We start from the raw sequence: 14,022 nt of genomic DNA, 5'->3' as shown, positions 1-14,022 counted from the left end.
GAACTCGCGCCCGACCTGCCTGAACCCTACTTAAAATGAGGCGAGGAGGAGACCGAAAGCGGGCGAGGTGCGCTCGGATGGGAGGCGAAGACACCGCGGAGATAAGAGCGCGTACACGTGCGGTTTCGTGCCCCGACGCTCGTTTCGGAGAGAGAGGAAACCTCACAGAGAACAGAGCTTTTCGTGGCCGTGATCTCAGGCCGCGGCGTTTCCGCCCTCTCGCGTATTCTTACTTTCTGCCGCCTTCTCCACCGGCGCACTGTCTCCCCCCAAACAAAGAAGCGGCTGCCGGCGGAGAACATTTGTGTGCGTTTTCCCCTCTCGTGTTACAATGTAAGATGCCTGAAAAAGCCCGGCTTCTACTTATGAACGCATCCTCTGTCGCTCCGGCGTTAAAATGACACGCAACTTTGCTGGCAACTTGCGTGTGTGTGTAATTTTAGATGCTGACTTGGAATATAGTGAATCGACATAAAACTCAGCTGTCTTAAAATAACCCTTTAAGTACAGGTGTGTTATAGAGACACCGACTCATTAGACCGGTCAGAAGTTCACCGCAGGTAGGGTAAAGGGCTTCCAGAAGCTTCACACTGTATAAGTAAAAAAAAAAAAATACTCAAGTTTAAGCTTCAGATTTGTTTCTGTTCTCGTCCAGGAGGGAGGGCAACCACCGGTCCTCGCACCCTCAGCTGTTTGTTTTCTCCTCACTTTCTCAGCCTGGGAGTTCTTTTGCTTTCCTCTCCTCGGTTGCCAGATGGTTCCTTTCAGATCGGTACGTTAGCGACCTGCCTTCTTCTCGAGCACCGCCTCGCCTCCCGGTTTATCGTCCCGTCGCTCGGTGAGCGGGCAGCAGGTGGCGTAGCGGCTAGAGCCATCGCCTTGCAATTGAAGGACCTGGGTTTGAATCCCATCTCCTGCTGCAGTACCCTTGATCAAGGTGGTTACCATGACCTAACAGCAAAAATGACCCAGCTGGACGAAAGAATTTTACATAGTACCTAACGCTGCAGGCTGTTTTGGACAAAGGTGTCAGGTAAGCAAATAAAGAACAACAGGTGTGTACTGAGCTTTGCAAGGCTGTAACGCAGAAGCTGCGTGCGGTTCCCTGACAAAGGCCTCACCCCCCGCCCCCCCGTCGGCACTCAGCGAGAGGCGACAGGAAGGCCTGGCTCTTCATCCGAAAGCAAGATTTTACCGCAGATGCAGTGATAAGCCGTTGAGCTTCCTCTGTTGTCGAGGGTGACGACGCACTCGTCCTGTAGCTCGAAGCGCGTTACCTTCATATCCATATTGATCTGCAGGCTGTTCACATATTAACCAGAGATTTCTGGGCAATATAAAAGCACTTTCTCTCATCATACACAGATTTATAGGTTAAAGTTAAATAACATGCAGAGCAAAGTGCATTGGGGGTCTTTATTTATCAGGGAATTCCGGTCGTTGTGGAACGGTCCACTTTAAAATCAGTTTGTCCGTGTTTCTTGTGACTGGAGCACCAGCGCTGTAAGAAATGGGAGAGAATATTACAATAATGGTCACGTGAAAGAACCGCTGGGTCTCTGGATGGCGGAAGAGAGGCGCCCGGACATTGACGCGCGCGCACTTTTTCTATGAAATTTCGTTCAGCGCTACTGAAACTCATTCGCATCTTGCAACGGTTATTTGTGGTGGTTTTCGAGCCGGGTGACACACACCAGCCCTCTTCCTGTTGCTAACGCCACCCAGAGGTGGCGGGTCCCAGCGCGCGGTGGTCTGATGGGGGGTGGTGAGATGGAGAGCGATGGAGGAAGTGGTGTGTGTGTGTGTGTGAATGAGCCGGCCCACCCTTGAGTGTGCGCGAGCGCGTGAGTGTGTGTATATGTGTGTCCGGGTGTGCGCACACGCGCCAGGCGGGCGCGCAGACGACCTGCGCAACATCCTGCCAGCAGGAACCGGGGAGGCCGACATCAGCGCGGGTTCGACGAGACGAGCCGTGGTGGTTGAGGAGCCAGCATGGCGTCGGGCCACACGGTCATGCACCTGCAGAGGAAGCTGAAGGACCTGCAGCGGCAGCGCTGTAGGAGGGGTGAGTGCCACGCCGTCCGGTCCCTTACAGAGGGGGTCCGAGCGACACCCCTGATGCTCCGCTCCCTGATGGTCACCCCTTGCTGCTTCTGAGCTCCGACTCCGCGGCTGGATGCGTCCCACCGCATGGGCTACGTGAATGAATCTCCGCTTTTGCTGTTGAGTTTTGAAACCAGCTGTAGCTACACACACACACACACACACACACACACACACACACACACACACACACACACACATCTGCTGCTGAATGGTGTTTGTTTCAAACATTTGCCATCCTTGCAGCCAGTCCCCGAATATCGCGGTACGGCTCGGTTTCTCTGGGTGCAGAAGGGGAACTGGCCCTTGGGTAGAGTGTGTGAGAAGGTCTCAGGAGACGCCTGATCCAGGATGCCGTGTGTCCAGGAGGATGGACTCTGACGGTGCTTCGTGGCGGGGCGGGGGTGACGGGGGTGTGCAGCGGGAGGCGACCCCACTCCCTGGAGGAAAGCAGCTGTCTTCTGTTTCGAGCCAACTTCAGATGTGAGAGCTGAGGGGCTGTGAGGCATGTGACCTGGCTGCAGGTGGACAGGATGTAGGGGAGCAAAATCGACAGCAATTTTTTTTTGGGCGCGGTAGAGAAAAACAAGACTTGCCATGATCGCACGACTCTCCGTGGTCGTACAACTCTCCATGCTCTTGACACCCACCTTCGAACCCTGCTCTTGCTCCAGTACCCTGAGCAAGGTACTTACGCTGAATTAGTATGGTAAGACTTGCCCGTCACTATCAATGGATCCATAATAATCCCGTATGGAATGAGGTTAGGATACATTCATAGGACTCATCTGTTTAAAGACCTCTTGTGAACTCAGAAAATAAGGAGGTAATTTGACCTGCAGGGGGCAGTCAGGAGTCCCGAGTGCTGGGGATGGTGGCACCCACCATGAGGACCCCAGCCCTGGGTTCCCCGTTCATCGCGTCCGATGGGACCCTTCACTCCCACAGAGGTCTGCAGCCTCACTCCCCCTTGGCACGAGTAGCAGGGAGGGACCTGGACGACTACCGGCCCGTCCCGCCGGCCACGGCCTCCGACGATCCCAAAGGTGGGAACACACACACACACACACACACACACACACACACACACACACACACACACACACACACACACACACACGCACGCACAGAGCTGCCATTGCAAAGTATATGCTTACAGGTGAAACCCATGGGAACATCTTTGGTTAGATCACGGTGTCACTGCGAATCGGCACTGGCAGTTTGTACCGCGTTCTTCATACCGTGGATTGCGCAACCGGAGCCCGAGGGAGCGGCAGTCAGGCTCTCAGTCTGGTCGCCAGTTTTGCAAGCAGAAGTTGCCCGCTTCCTGCAGCAGCTATGATGGGCTCTTTTTCTCCCGATGGCTGTCTAGATCCAACCGCCGGCACTCGGGAGCTCCCTTCCCCGGCCGCAGAGCTCTTACACCCCGGCAGCGCCCCTCTAAAGCCCCCACCGGAGATCCCCCAGCCGAGGAGGGCCGTCCCCGCGGCGACCGTCCCGCTGTCTGCTCTGACCTGCGACCCCTGGAGGGCGGACGCCTCTCAGGTCAAACGTCTATATTCGAAACCGTTTTTAAAATTCCTTCCTGAAAATTCCCTTTGCCGCATTTGCTCCTCAATCCTCATTCAGGTCGTTTTCCACCACATTTTGGGGATCATGAGCAACGACGGCCTTCGCTGCCGTTACACGCTAAGAAAAAACCAGACACCGCAAAAAATCAGCCTCATTAACTTTCATTTCATTTCCCCCAGGAGACCTCCTTCATCGCGTTCCTCTCCCGTCACCTTTTTTTATTTGATTTTATTTAGTTTTATTTACTCCATTTCAATTCCATTCGTCCATCATGCGCAGGCTTTTCCGGTAATGCCTGCCATAGGCTTCATCCCTCCCGCCAGGCCTCCGGGGGACGGGCCCTTCTTCCAGAGGGAGAGTGCGAACGCAGCCGAGTTCCCCCCAAACAGGTGAGTCGGCGGAGCAACGGGGTCGTTTTTATGACATCTATTCATCTATTCATTTAACTCCAAATGTGCTGTAGTAAGATACTTACACTGGTTCACCCATCTATGCAGCTGGCAAACCAGGGCAAGGGTACGACAGCAGGAGAGAGATCTGAACCTAATCTCTTGAATTACAATGTGAGATCGCCAACCGCTGCGCCACCTGCTGCCGCAGGACAACGGGTCGCATTTGTGAAACATTTTTAATGGCCAAACAATGACTGAAATATGTAGGAAAGATCATTTTGAAGCCGGCAACGATCCTCCAGCTGTTCTAATGATTATAGATGCGTGTCGGAGCTTTTCCGCTCCACCTACAAATATGTATTTTGTTTAAAAGCGTCACGCTCGAGGGCTTTGCTCCGTGCGCCTCGGCGAAAATAGCAACCAGTTGTGTTTTAGTGAGCGGTTTTGATAAGAGGACTCAAGATCCTTACAAGGTGCATTCAGATTTAGAGATTTAGCACTTCCCCCAAGTCACTTCCTCTCTGCCGGCCTGGATGAACTTGTGGTTTTGACATCGTTGTCATTGTGAGACGCATTTTGAGAAGTCTTTATGAAAGTGCAGTCATTTTGGTACTGACACAATAGCGGAACAGACAATAAATATCTGCAAATGAATGTGTGGTAAGGATCACAAATAAACTGCACCTCAGAGCAGTGCCGTGAGTGGAGTTTGTGAAAATGGAGCATGAAATGAAGCTACTACGAAGGGCTCCTGGAAACACGGTGTGGTACCGCGTTTTCCGAATTTCACTGTATTCATTTACATTTAGCCGCCGATGCTTTCCCTCCAAAGCAACAAGCAATGTTAAGGTACTTACAATTATTTACCAATTTATTTTAGTTATTTTTTTTTTGCCGGAGCAATTTTATGACAAGGGTATTACAGGTAGAAAAGGGATTCAAACCTACAACCTTTGGGTCCCAAGACAGCAGTTCTAACCAATACGGTACCAGTCAGTCTATAAGCATTTATTTTATTACTGAACCTGAGCAGCAAACACATAGTGTTTGATACGCGTCATTGATTGCACTTACGCCCCCCCCCCCCCACAACCCTAACCCTAACCCCACAAGGGAACAAGTGAAGAGTTTCACTTCAGTTTTCACAGTAGCGCTGCTGTCTCACAGTGCCTCGGTGTTGTGAAAGGAGGTGGGTTTGATTTCCGCTCAGTCTCTGTGGAGTTTGCATGTTCGCCTGCGTCTGTGTGGGTTTCTTCCAGGTGCTCTGGTTTCCTCCCACAGTCCAAAGACATGCTGTTCAGGTTCCCCCATAGTGTGTGAGTGACAGAGAGAGAGTGTGTGTTCCACTGATGTACGGATGAGTGACCGCTTGTAAGTAGTGTATCTAGCAGTGTAAGTCACCATGGTGAATAAGGTGTGTGGGGCTGATAACACTACATAGAGTTCATTGGAAGTCACTTTGGAAAAGAATATCTGCTAAGTAAACGAATGTAAACTTTCACTGACAATGTGCTCTGGAGGAACATTGAGGAACACTGTTTAGAGATGTGACCTTTTTCGAAGAAGGTCTTGACTTTTCTTGTAGGTTGGTTACACCACACGGACAAAGAGTACTGCCCTGATTAAGTACTTCATAACTCCTGAAATACGAATATCTGCCCTTATGCATGAGGTCAGGAGGTAATGCAATGCTTAGCGCTGTTGCTTTGAAATCACAGGACTTGGGTTTAAAATTCCTGCTCTCTGTACTTGTGCCCCTGATCAAGGTACTTAAGTGGAAGTGACACAGTAAAAATTACCCTGCTGTACAAATGGGTAAAAGTAGCTCTGTATACAAACGTAATATTGTAAGTCGTTTTAGAGAAAGGTTGCTAGTCAATAAAAAAAAAAAAAATATGCAATGGCCCCAAGCGCTCGTCCGTCGGCCCTTTTCGTGTTTCTTTAGTGTTTGACCTCTGACACCCTTCTTTGCTCTGAGCGTTTATAAAAAAAAAGTGACAGCCGATGCCTGTTTTCCCACACCAGCAGAGAGGTCCTGTGGCCGTTACCCAACTACCCCGCCATATTTCCCGACGCCCTCACCATGCCTCCTTCATACCAGTGTCCCACCTACGTGCCTCACCTTCCGCTCCACCCGTCCTGGTACAGGTGAATACAACGGGTCAGCTGTACCTGGACCGCTCTAGTGTTTTCTCGAATCCAACATGTATAAAATCTTTTTTTCAAAAAAAGCTGCTTAACTTATCATGCAAAACCAGATTCGCTAACTAGTCTTACTCGTAATGCTAACCAAGTCTTGATTCCGGCCTTAAAATGGGACTTGAAACATGACAAGTGTCTTCTCGTGGACCTGAGAGATCACCCTCTTGACTGGACCTCCTTTTGACGTCTTCACCAGGTTGGACATCCCACCTTTTCTGTACAAGAAGGCCTCCGTCCACCCGTCTGAGCTGAGTGCGTTCCCTCCCCTTCACCTGTCCCACCCTCTGTCCAGGGACACCTTTGGGCTCAAACCGTCTGGGTTTGCGGTTGGCCCTCACAGCAGCTCCGCAGAAGGAAGGTACGGTGCGTCGCCACACACACCTCGCATTACTCTACACATTGAGGTGCTACTACTGCTCAGCTCAATTCAGAAGGTGCTGCGCTAAAACATGTTGGTTGCATAGTCTGCGTTTCTATCCGGAGCCATTTGCTGTTTTGCATATTCATACATGTGGTTCTATTCAGAAGTGACTAGGGAGGAATGGCTGACTCCAGAGTACTACAGCTGTTCCCATACTGCGACCTGAACCTGAAATGGTCTCGGTCCATCGTTATGCCCTCATCGTGCACATAAAGTGAGCGCTATGTTCGTGTGGAGATGCTTTGAGGGTTGATGTTCCTCTCTTACCCAACAGAATAGTCAAGGAAGGGGCGGCGATCCATAAGAGCAAGGAGAGCAAGCCTGTTTCCCATTTGCCCCAGAATGTGCTAATGCACACGCCAGAACGTCTGCAGAGGAAGGAGGGGAAGGGGCAGAGAATGGTGGTAACGGGCAGGACCCCCAGTCGAGATGGGGGCAAGCCAGACAAGAACCGGATGGTTGCCGTGGAAACGCTTCCTATCGCCAACTCCTGTTTCAATAGGCATAGAAGGGGATTTTCCAGTTCAGCTCCCTCAGGGCCAGATGTTCAAGACTTGGGTCAAAATCCGGAGTGTCATTTGTGGCCGTGGGTGTCTTTGCAACACACGAAAAAAGGTGAGAGATCAGTCAAACCAAAGAGAGTAGCCGATAGAAACGTTTTTATAGTCTAAAAATGTATGAGTTTGTCTTACGGTATGAGTCATCACATCCATTGTGTCCATTGCTCCCTCACTGTGGGCCCTTCAAATTTTCTCTTATTCTACAGCGGCCAGGTCTAATGGGTTGCTGGTTCCAGGAAGACCTCAGCATCTGACCAAAGAGGGTCAACTTTCCCATGTTTTGCCTCCAGTCAAGACCAAGCTGAAGGATGGTCTCAACAGGAGAGATGGAGAGAAAGGGTTGGTCTAACATGGTTCGACACTTCTCCTCTTTGACCTAAAGTCTTTACTTTCCCGTTAACATGCGTTGCGGTTCTGTGCCATAAGCTCTCGGGAAAACTTGGCTTCTGGTCTTGTGCAGCTGGCGACCTATCCCACTGCAATGACCACCTGCTTCTTGCCACCCTTCAAAGTTGGAAGAAGCTTCCCAACTCTGACAAAACATTTCCTTTCTACACCCCCTTTAGGTTTTACTTGCCGTGAAATGCTGCATAAATATACATTTGCACTTTTGTTTTCCGATAGTTTGGCACAAGTGGATTCTGGGAGCTACCTGAGACATCTACTAACAGAACCACGGGATTCTCTGAAGGCCTTAGACCTCAGTCCAAAGATCCAGCGAGGTAAATATAGGGATGAGCACAAGGCCACACAGCCGTCCCCCAGCAGAGCTCGAGATGAGATCCACCAAAAGGGGGAGAGTGTCTCTTCACGTGGGCAACAAGAAGACTGTTCACCAGCGCCGGCAGAAAATGAGCAGAATGATACACAAGGTCAAAGGTCAGCAAGATCCAGCTCCATGCCCAACCTGTTGTTAACTCACAGTCCGCACAGCGAACATGAAAGACTGAAGGGTTTCGGTGGAAGAGGCATCAGCACAAAAGAGGAGCTTCAGAAGAAAGAGGTTCACTTGAAAAGGGGATCTCCTCGGGGTGGAGCAAATCTGAACCTCAGAGTGCCTGGAAATGGACACCTAGGCGCTGGGGGGCTGACCTGCACCAAAGGTGCCAATGAAACAAATCCAAGCAAAAGGGCACTTGAACCTCCTGCGACAAAAAGTAAGTAAACTGAGCTTATTTCAAGGGGCTTAATGAGAGGGGACCCTTAAACCTTCTTAAATTATCTAATTTGCATAATATGTACAGGTGAAGAATCAGCTCAGGAATCTTCCCCAGCGAAGACCAGTAGACTGGGTCACTGTGAAGCCCCAGCAAACTCTTCTTCATGTACAATAAGTGGCAGCCAGGAAAGTTCATGCTCAGCTCATTGTGAGGTACGTATCTAACTGGAACCTCTGCACATACCGTGTCGGCGTTGTACATTATGTGGCTCATGTTCACTTTGAGGAAAAGTAAACAAAATTCACCCTGGATGGGACACCGGTCATCGCAGGGCAATTACGTACACTCATTCACTCACAGAGACACACGCATGCATGCAAGAAGGGAATTTCAGAGTAATCAGTTCTCCTGAAACGCGTCTTTGGACTGTGGGAGGAAACCAGAGCGCCTGGACGAGACCCACACAAACTCAGGTAGAGCAGGCAAACTCCACACAGACTGAGTCGGTTTCAAACCCACATCTGAACCGTCAGCCCATGAGCTATGAGACTTCATATGCATAATATATTTGGAGCAAATGCAAAAATATTAAGTATAATGAACTATAATATTGATCTGAGCCAACAGTGTAATAAATCAACACGACGCTCAGTTGTCTCACAGTAACCCTTTATACGCGGGAGCCATGTAGGGACTCCGAGTTGTTAGATGATGCATCACATCCCACCTTGTTCAAAAACTGCTTTATGAAATTCTGTGCAAAAGCCAAACTGCTGTAAAATGATGTAAATAGGTCTCTTCACTTGCTAGAAGAAAAAATGTAATTGCTTCATATTTTATTGATTTTCAAAATTTTATGTCACATTTAACAGGGGGTGACACAACTGTGGGAAAGATGAACAGCAGAAATTCTTATGTTTATTTATTTAGCTGATGCTTTTCTCCAAAGCAACTTATAATGTTAGTGCACCTACAATTATTTACTCAGCTGGGTAATTTCACTGAAGTAACTTCAGGGTAAGAACCTTAGTAAGGAGGTATAACAGCCAGAGACGGGTGGGAATCAAACACACAACCTTTGGGACCAAAGGCAGTAGCGCTAACCACTATACTACCAGCTACCCTTCATTGCTGTTCTAGCAGTTGCTGTGTTTCCAGTGCTCATCCTTGCAGGTGGGGGGTGAGAAGACCCAAGAGAATGCGAAAAGAAGACTTTGTGGAAATACCACGAGCCAGGGGGGGTCGGCAGAACGTTCCCCAGGCGGCTTCCCAAATCAGTGCTGGGAGGAGCCCGTCCAAGAACATGGTGAGCAGAAGCAACTCTTCTTCACTTTGCTGGATCTGAAGCCACACACTTGATGTGAGGCAGGAGAAGGAGGTGAAGCAAATGTGGAACATGAATGACCTGGGTTTGCATTTATATTTACATGTATTAATTCAGCAGACTCTTGTCTCCAAAGCGACGTACATCTCATATAAAAATACAACGTGTGCATTACATCAGCACAAAGAGACACTTGGATGCAGATGCGTGATTCTAAAGCACAGTTACTTTGTTTCTTTCCACCATATGAACTAATGTTCATCACACGAATGGCTGCAAAAAGGTTTATCCGAACAATCGATAATTCCTAATCGCATTTTTTTTAAAACGAACATTTACATCACATGAGGGGCTGAATGAAAGTTTATCTGCTATTCAACAGTTATGATGTTAAAGTTATGGTGCATGAACATTTACACGTTACGTGAACTTAAGAGATCACGGGAGAAGCGAGTTTGGAGGAGTTGAGTTTTAAGACCCTTCTTAAATGTGGAGAAATATTCAGCAGTTCTGAGTGAGAGGGGGAGGTTGTTCCACCACATCGGAGCTAGAACCGAAAACCTTCGTCTTTTTGCTTTTGGTCCTTTCGTGCATGGGACCACCAGGCAGACAGAGGTGGAGGAATGTAGCAGTGTGGCTGGAGTGTAGCGGATGATCAGGTCTTGTAGGTATCTGGGAGCAGTTCTATGATTCTTTTGTAGCCTGTAATCAGAGTCTTGAATCTGGGCCGGATCAGTGGGTTTAAATCCCGCTCCTGCCATAGTAACTTTGGTCAAGGTACCTCCCCTAAACTGATACAGTAAAAATTACCCAGCTGTATAAACAGTTAAATACCATTCTATAGAGGGGGTGCGGTGGCGCAGTGGCGCAGTGGGTTGGACCGCAGTCCTACTCTCTGGTGGGTCTGGGGTTCGAGTCCCGCTTGGGGTGCCTTGTGACGGACTGGCGTCCCGTCCTGGGTGCATCCCCTTCCCCCTCCGGCCTTACGCCCTGTGTTGCTGGGTAGGCTCCGGTTCCCCGTGACCCCGTAAGGGACAAGCGGTTCTGAAAATGTGTGTGTGTGTGTGTGTGTGTGTGTGTGTACCTTTCTATATGAACTGAACACTGTAAATTGCCTTGGAGGAAAATGTGACATTTATTAATTAATAATCATAAAACTTAATACCGCATTTACACTTTTGAAGTGTCGAGCTTAACATCAGTATTATGTAATTTCCCCTCATTATGAAGATTAGCCTCTAACTACGTCAAGTGTGAACTGATGCGCTGAGTTTTTATGGACTAAACTATTCTGGAAGCGTGAGGTTATCTCGCTATGACCTTCCCCCTTCAGATGGTTACCAGGACCACGCAGATGGGACGCATGGTGTTCACGGTCAGGTGGGAGGTTTCAGCATTTTGGACCTGACCACATCCAGCTTGTCCAGCGATGAGGAGACAGAGGAGAAGCCTGGCTGGCAGGGGGTGGAAGGTGTACTGGAGATGTACAAGTCCTACTTAGAAGGTGACATAAAGTCACACTTCTGACACTTTCCTCCAGAGCTACTTATAATTATACAGCAGGGTAATTTTACTAGAGCAAGTACTTTGCTCAAGCTACTACAGCTAGAAGGAGGAACTCAAACCTGCAACTTCAGGGCCCAGAGGAAGCAGCTCTAACCACTACACTATCAGCTAACTCAATAGAGGAGGGGCAAAATTAGGCATTAAATAACCACCTTGTTCTCACAGGACATAGGTTTGAATCCCACCTCCTCCTGTAGTACCCTCAGTCAAGGGACTTACCCCGAATCGATACAGTAAAAATTACCCGGCTGTATACATGATTAAATCACTGTAAGTCACTCCGGAGGAAAACGTCAGCTAAACATAACTAACTGGCATGTTGAGGATTTCGGGTTTCATTCCTAATTTCAAAATACTTTGTTTTGTATGTTTGTGGTTATTACGCTGCTTTTACTATGTTTTTTATTTTGAACAGAGACCACATTTGAAGAGAAGATACTTCAAGAGCAGCTCAGACTTTCGAAAGAGAAAAACAACGAGCTCAGTCGGGTGGCCAAAAATCTGAAGGCGCAGATCCAGGTGGGTTCGAGGAGATCTTGTGCTTCCCTTGAAGGGAATAATGTGGTAACGCGGGGCCTCTGAAAGCAGAAGATCTCTCTCGGTAAACCTGCACAGTAAAACATCACTTCTAAAAACATGTATTTTATAAAGACTCTTCTAATATGTTGGAGGGTGCAGTGGGTTAGACTGGGTCCTGCTCTCCGCTGGGTCTTGGGTTTGAGTCCCGCTTGGAGTGCCTTGCGACGGACTGGCATCCCATCCTGGGTGTGTCCCCTCCCCCTCCAGGCTTACACCCTGTGTTGCTGGGATAGGGTCTGGCTCCCCACGACCCTGTATGGGACAAGTGGTTACTGACTGTCTGTCATCATCTTAGATGGATTATTGTTCCACATTACTACTGTGTGTGAATAATAATTTTTGAACAACCCTTCAACCGTGACGGCTACATTTCCAGTTTCAGTCAACAATGTTCCTTAGTAAAAATAAGTTATAATAAAAGAATAAGACTCATAAATGCTATGCTATCATTTTGCACATTTCATTGTAATTAAATGGGTAAATATAACAGTGGGTAAAAAAAGTCAAGTTGCTTTAGATAAAACCACTGGCAACACAATTATATTATTTTATAACATCATATATTACACACACACACTTTTTCTAAACTGCTCATCCCATACGGGGTCGCGGGGAACCAGAGCCTACCCGGCAACACAGGGTGTAAGGCTGGAGGGGGAGGGGACACACCCAGGATGGGACGCCAGTCCGTCGCAAGGCACCCCCAGTGGGACTTGAACCCCAGACCCACTGGAGAGCAGGACCTGGTCCAACCCACTGCGCCACCATGCCCCCCCACATCATATATTATTATTTATATAATGATAGAAATATATGTAAATATGTGATAAATCACACACGCACTGTCTGAAGCCACTCGTCCCATACGGGGGTTGTGGGGAGCCGGAGCCTAACCCAGCAACACAGGGCGTAGGGCTGGAGGGGGAGGGGACACACCCAGGACGGGACGCCAGTCCATCGCAAGGCACCCCAAGTGGGACTCGAACCCCAGACCCACCAGAGAGCAGGACATGGTCAAACCCGCTGTGCCACTGCACCCTCCCTGTGATAAATTATATAGTATTAAATATGTTATATACACACACACACACATTTTCAGAACCGCTTGTCCCTTACGGGGTCACGGGGAACCAGAGCCTACCTGGCAACACAGGGCGTAAGGCCGGAGGGGGAAGGGAACACACCCAGGACGGGACGCCAGTCCGCTGCAAGGCACCCCAAGCGGGACTTGAACCCCAGACCCACCGGAGAGCAGGACTGCGGTCCAACCCACTGCGCCACCACACCCCATATGTTATATAATAATAATAAATACCTGAGTGCATATGTGAGAGAAATGGGTTATTGCTGTTTGGCTTGAGATGGAATTGGGCAGGTTTAGAACCCACAACGCACTTGTGTGCTTCACAGGACCTGCAGACCAGCAAGGAGAAGCTGGAGGCGGAGCAGCGGCTCCAAGAGGCGGCACTGGACCGGCTCAGGAGCTGCCTTGTCCTCGTCTAGTTGCGGCTTCCCCATCCCCACACACGGCCGTCCTCTACCTGACACTTCGATCCACCTTCTTTTTTCACTCTTTTCATTTCAAATGGGTACCGTTTTATTTTATTCATAAGCTGGCGATCGTTTATGTAAGACGGGAAACATTTTTTTTTAATGCCGCTATGATACACTCTGGAATACTCTTGACTCCGCTTAGCTGGTGTAGAACTTTATACTGTCTTTCACTTTCTAGACATAATAGGAGTCAACATGCAATTGGTCCACATGTTTCAAACATGACAAATTTTCCAAAATATGTTTGTCACGTTATTTATATTTAATTGCATTTTCTTTGTTTCTCTATTTTCAAAAATATGTTGCAGAGAACATAATGCGTGTATCCACACACAGCCATTAGTTGGCTAAAGCGACCAAAACCCACCCAAAAGAGGAGTGTGGGACCAGATCGATTCTGCTGGTTCAGCTCGAGTTTGTGGAAACGGATTTTTTACTTTGAAATTTTAATGTAGCACAAAGTTAATAAAAACGTTCAAAATTCTACACACTATTTTTATTTATTAAAGCTAGTACATCAGTTTTACAGAACCTAAACAAATGGAGATACATTTCTGCTCTTTTGCTTTTATTGAAGCTTTTCTCTGCA

General features: G+C 48.5%; 1 protein-coding gene across 5 annotated transcripts; it reads left to right on the top strand.

Annotated features, from left to right (window-relative positions):
* Window positions 1–731: 731 nt before the first annotated feature.
* LOC108937515 (uncharacterized) lies at window positions 732–13,887 on the top strand. Of its 5 annotated transcripts, XM_018757514.2 has the most exons (15): window positions 732–772; window positions 1,929–2,065; window positions 2,946–3,149; window positions 3,476–3,648; window positions 3,955–4,064; window positions 6,093–6,215; window positions 6,466–6,627; window positions 6,965–7,305; window positions 7,457–7,589; window positions 7,875–8,407; window positions 8,495–8,622; window positions 9,569–9,716; window positions 11,068–11,238; window positions 11,716–11,819; window positions 13,290–13,887. In XM_018757514.2, the coding sequence occupies exons 2-15, from the start codon at window positions 1,993–1,995 to the stop codon at window positions 13,380–13,382; spliced, it is 2,496 nt and encodes an 831-aa protein (XP_018613030.2). In that variant the 5' UTR covers window positions 732–772; window positions 1,929–1,992; the 3' UTR covers window positions 13,383–13,887. The 5 variants fall into 5 exon arrangements, with proteins under 5 accessions (XP_018613030.2, XP_018613034.2, XP_018613031.2 ...); XM_018757518.2 differs by lacking the exon at window positions 732–772 and having other exon boundaries at window positions 1,731–2,065; window positions 11,068–11,114; window positions 13,290–13,363; XM_018757515.2 differs by lacking the exon at window positions 732–772 and having other exon boundaries at window positions 1,732–2,065; window positions 6,096–6,215.
* The last annotated feature ends 135 nt before the right edge of the window (window positions 13,888–14,022 follow it).

The sequence above is a fragment of the Scleropages formosus genome, chromosome 7, assembly GCF_900964775.1.
Source record: "Scleropages formosus chromosome 7, fSclFor1.1, whole genome shotgun sequence".
NCBI classification, from domain to species: domain Eukaryota; kingdom Metazoa; phylum Chordata; class Actinopteri; order Osteoglossiformes; family Osteoglossidae; genus Scleropages; species Scleropages formosus.
Note: the sequence above shows the minus strand (reverse complement) of the source record. Positions and strands in the feature narration are given on the sequence as shown.

Excerpts from the sequence above, each read along its gene's own strand:
- LOC108937515 (XM_018757514.2), top strand. The coding sequence starts at position 1,993 with ATGGCGTCGGGCCACACGGTCATGCACCTGCAGAGGAAGCTGAAGGAC. Across the intron at positions 4,065-6,092 it reads GCCGAGTTCCCCCCAAACAG|CAGAGAGGTCCTGTGGCCGT; the intron begins GTGAGTCGGCGG and ends TTCCCACACCAG. Across the intron at positions 7,306-7,456 it reads TTTGCAACACACGAAAAAAG|CGGCCAGGTCTAATGGGTTG; the intron begins GTGAGAGATCAG and ends CTTATTCTACAG.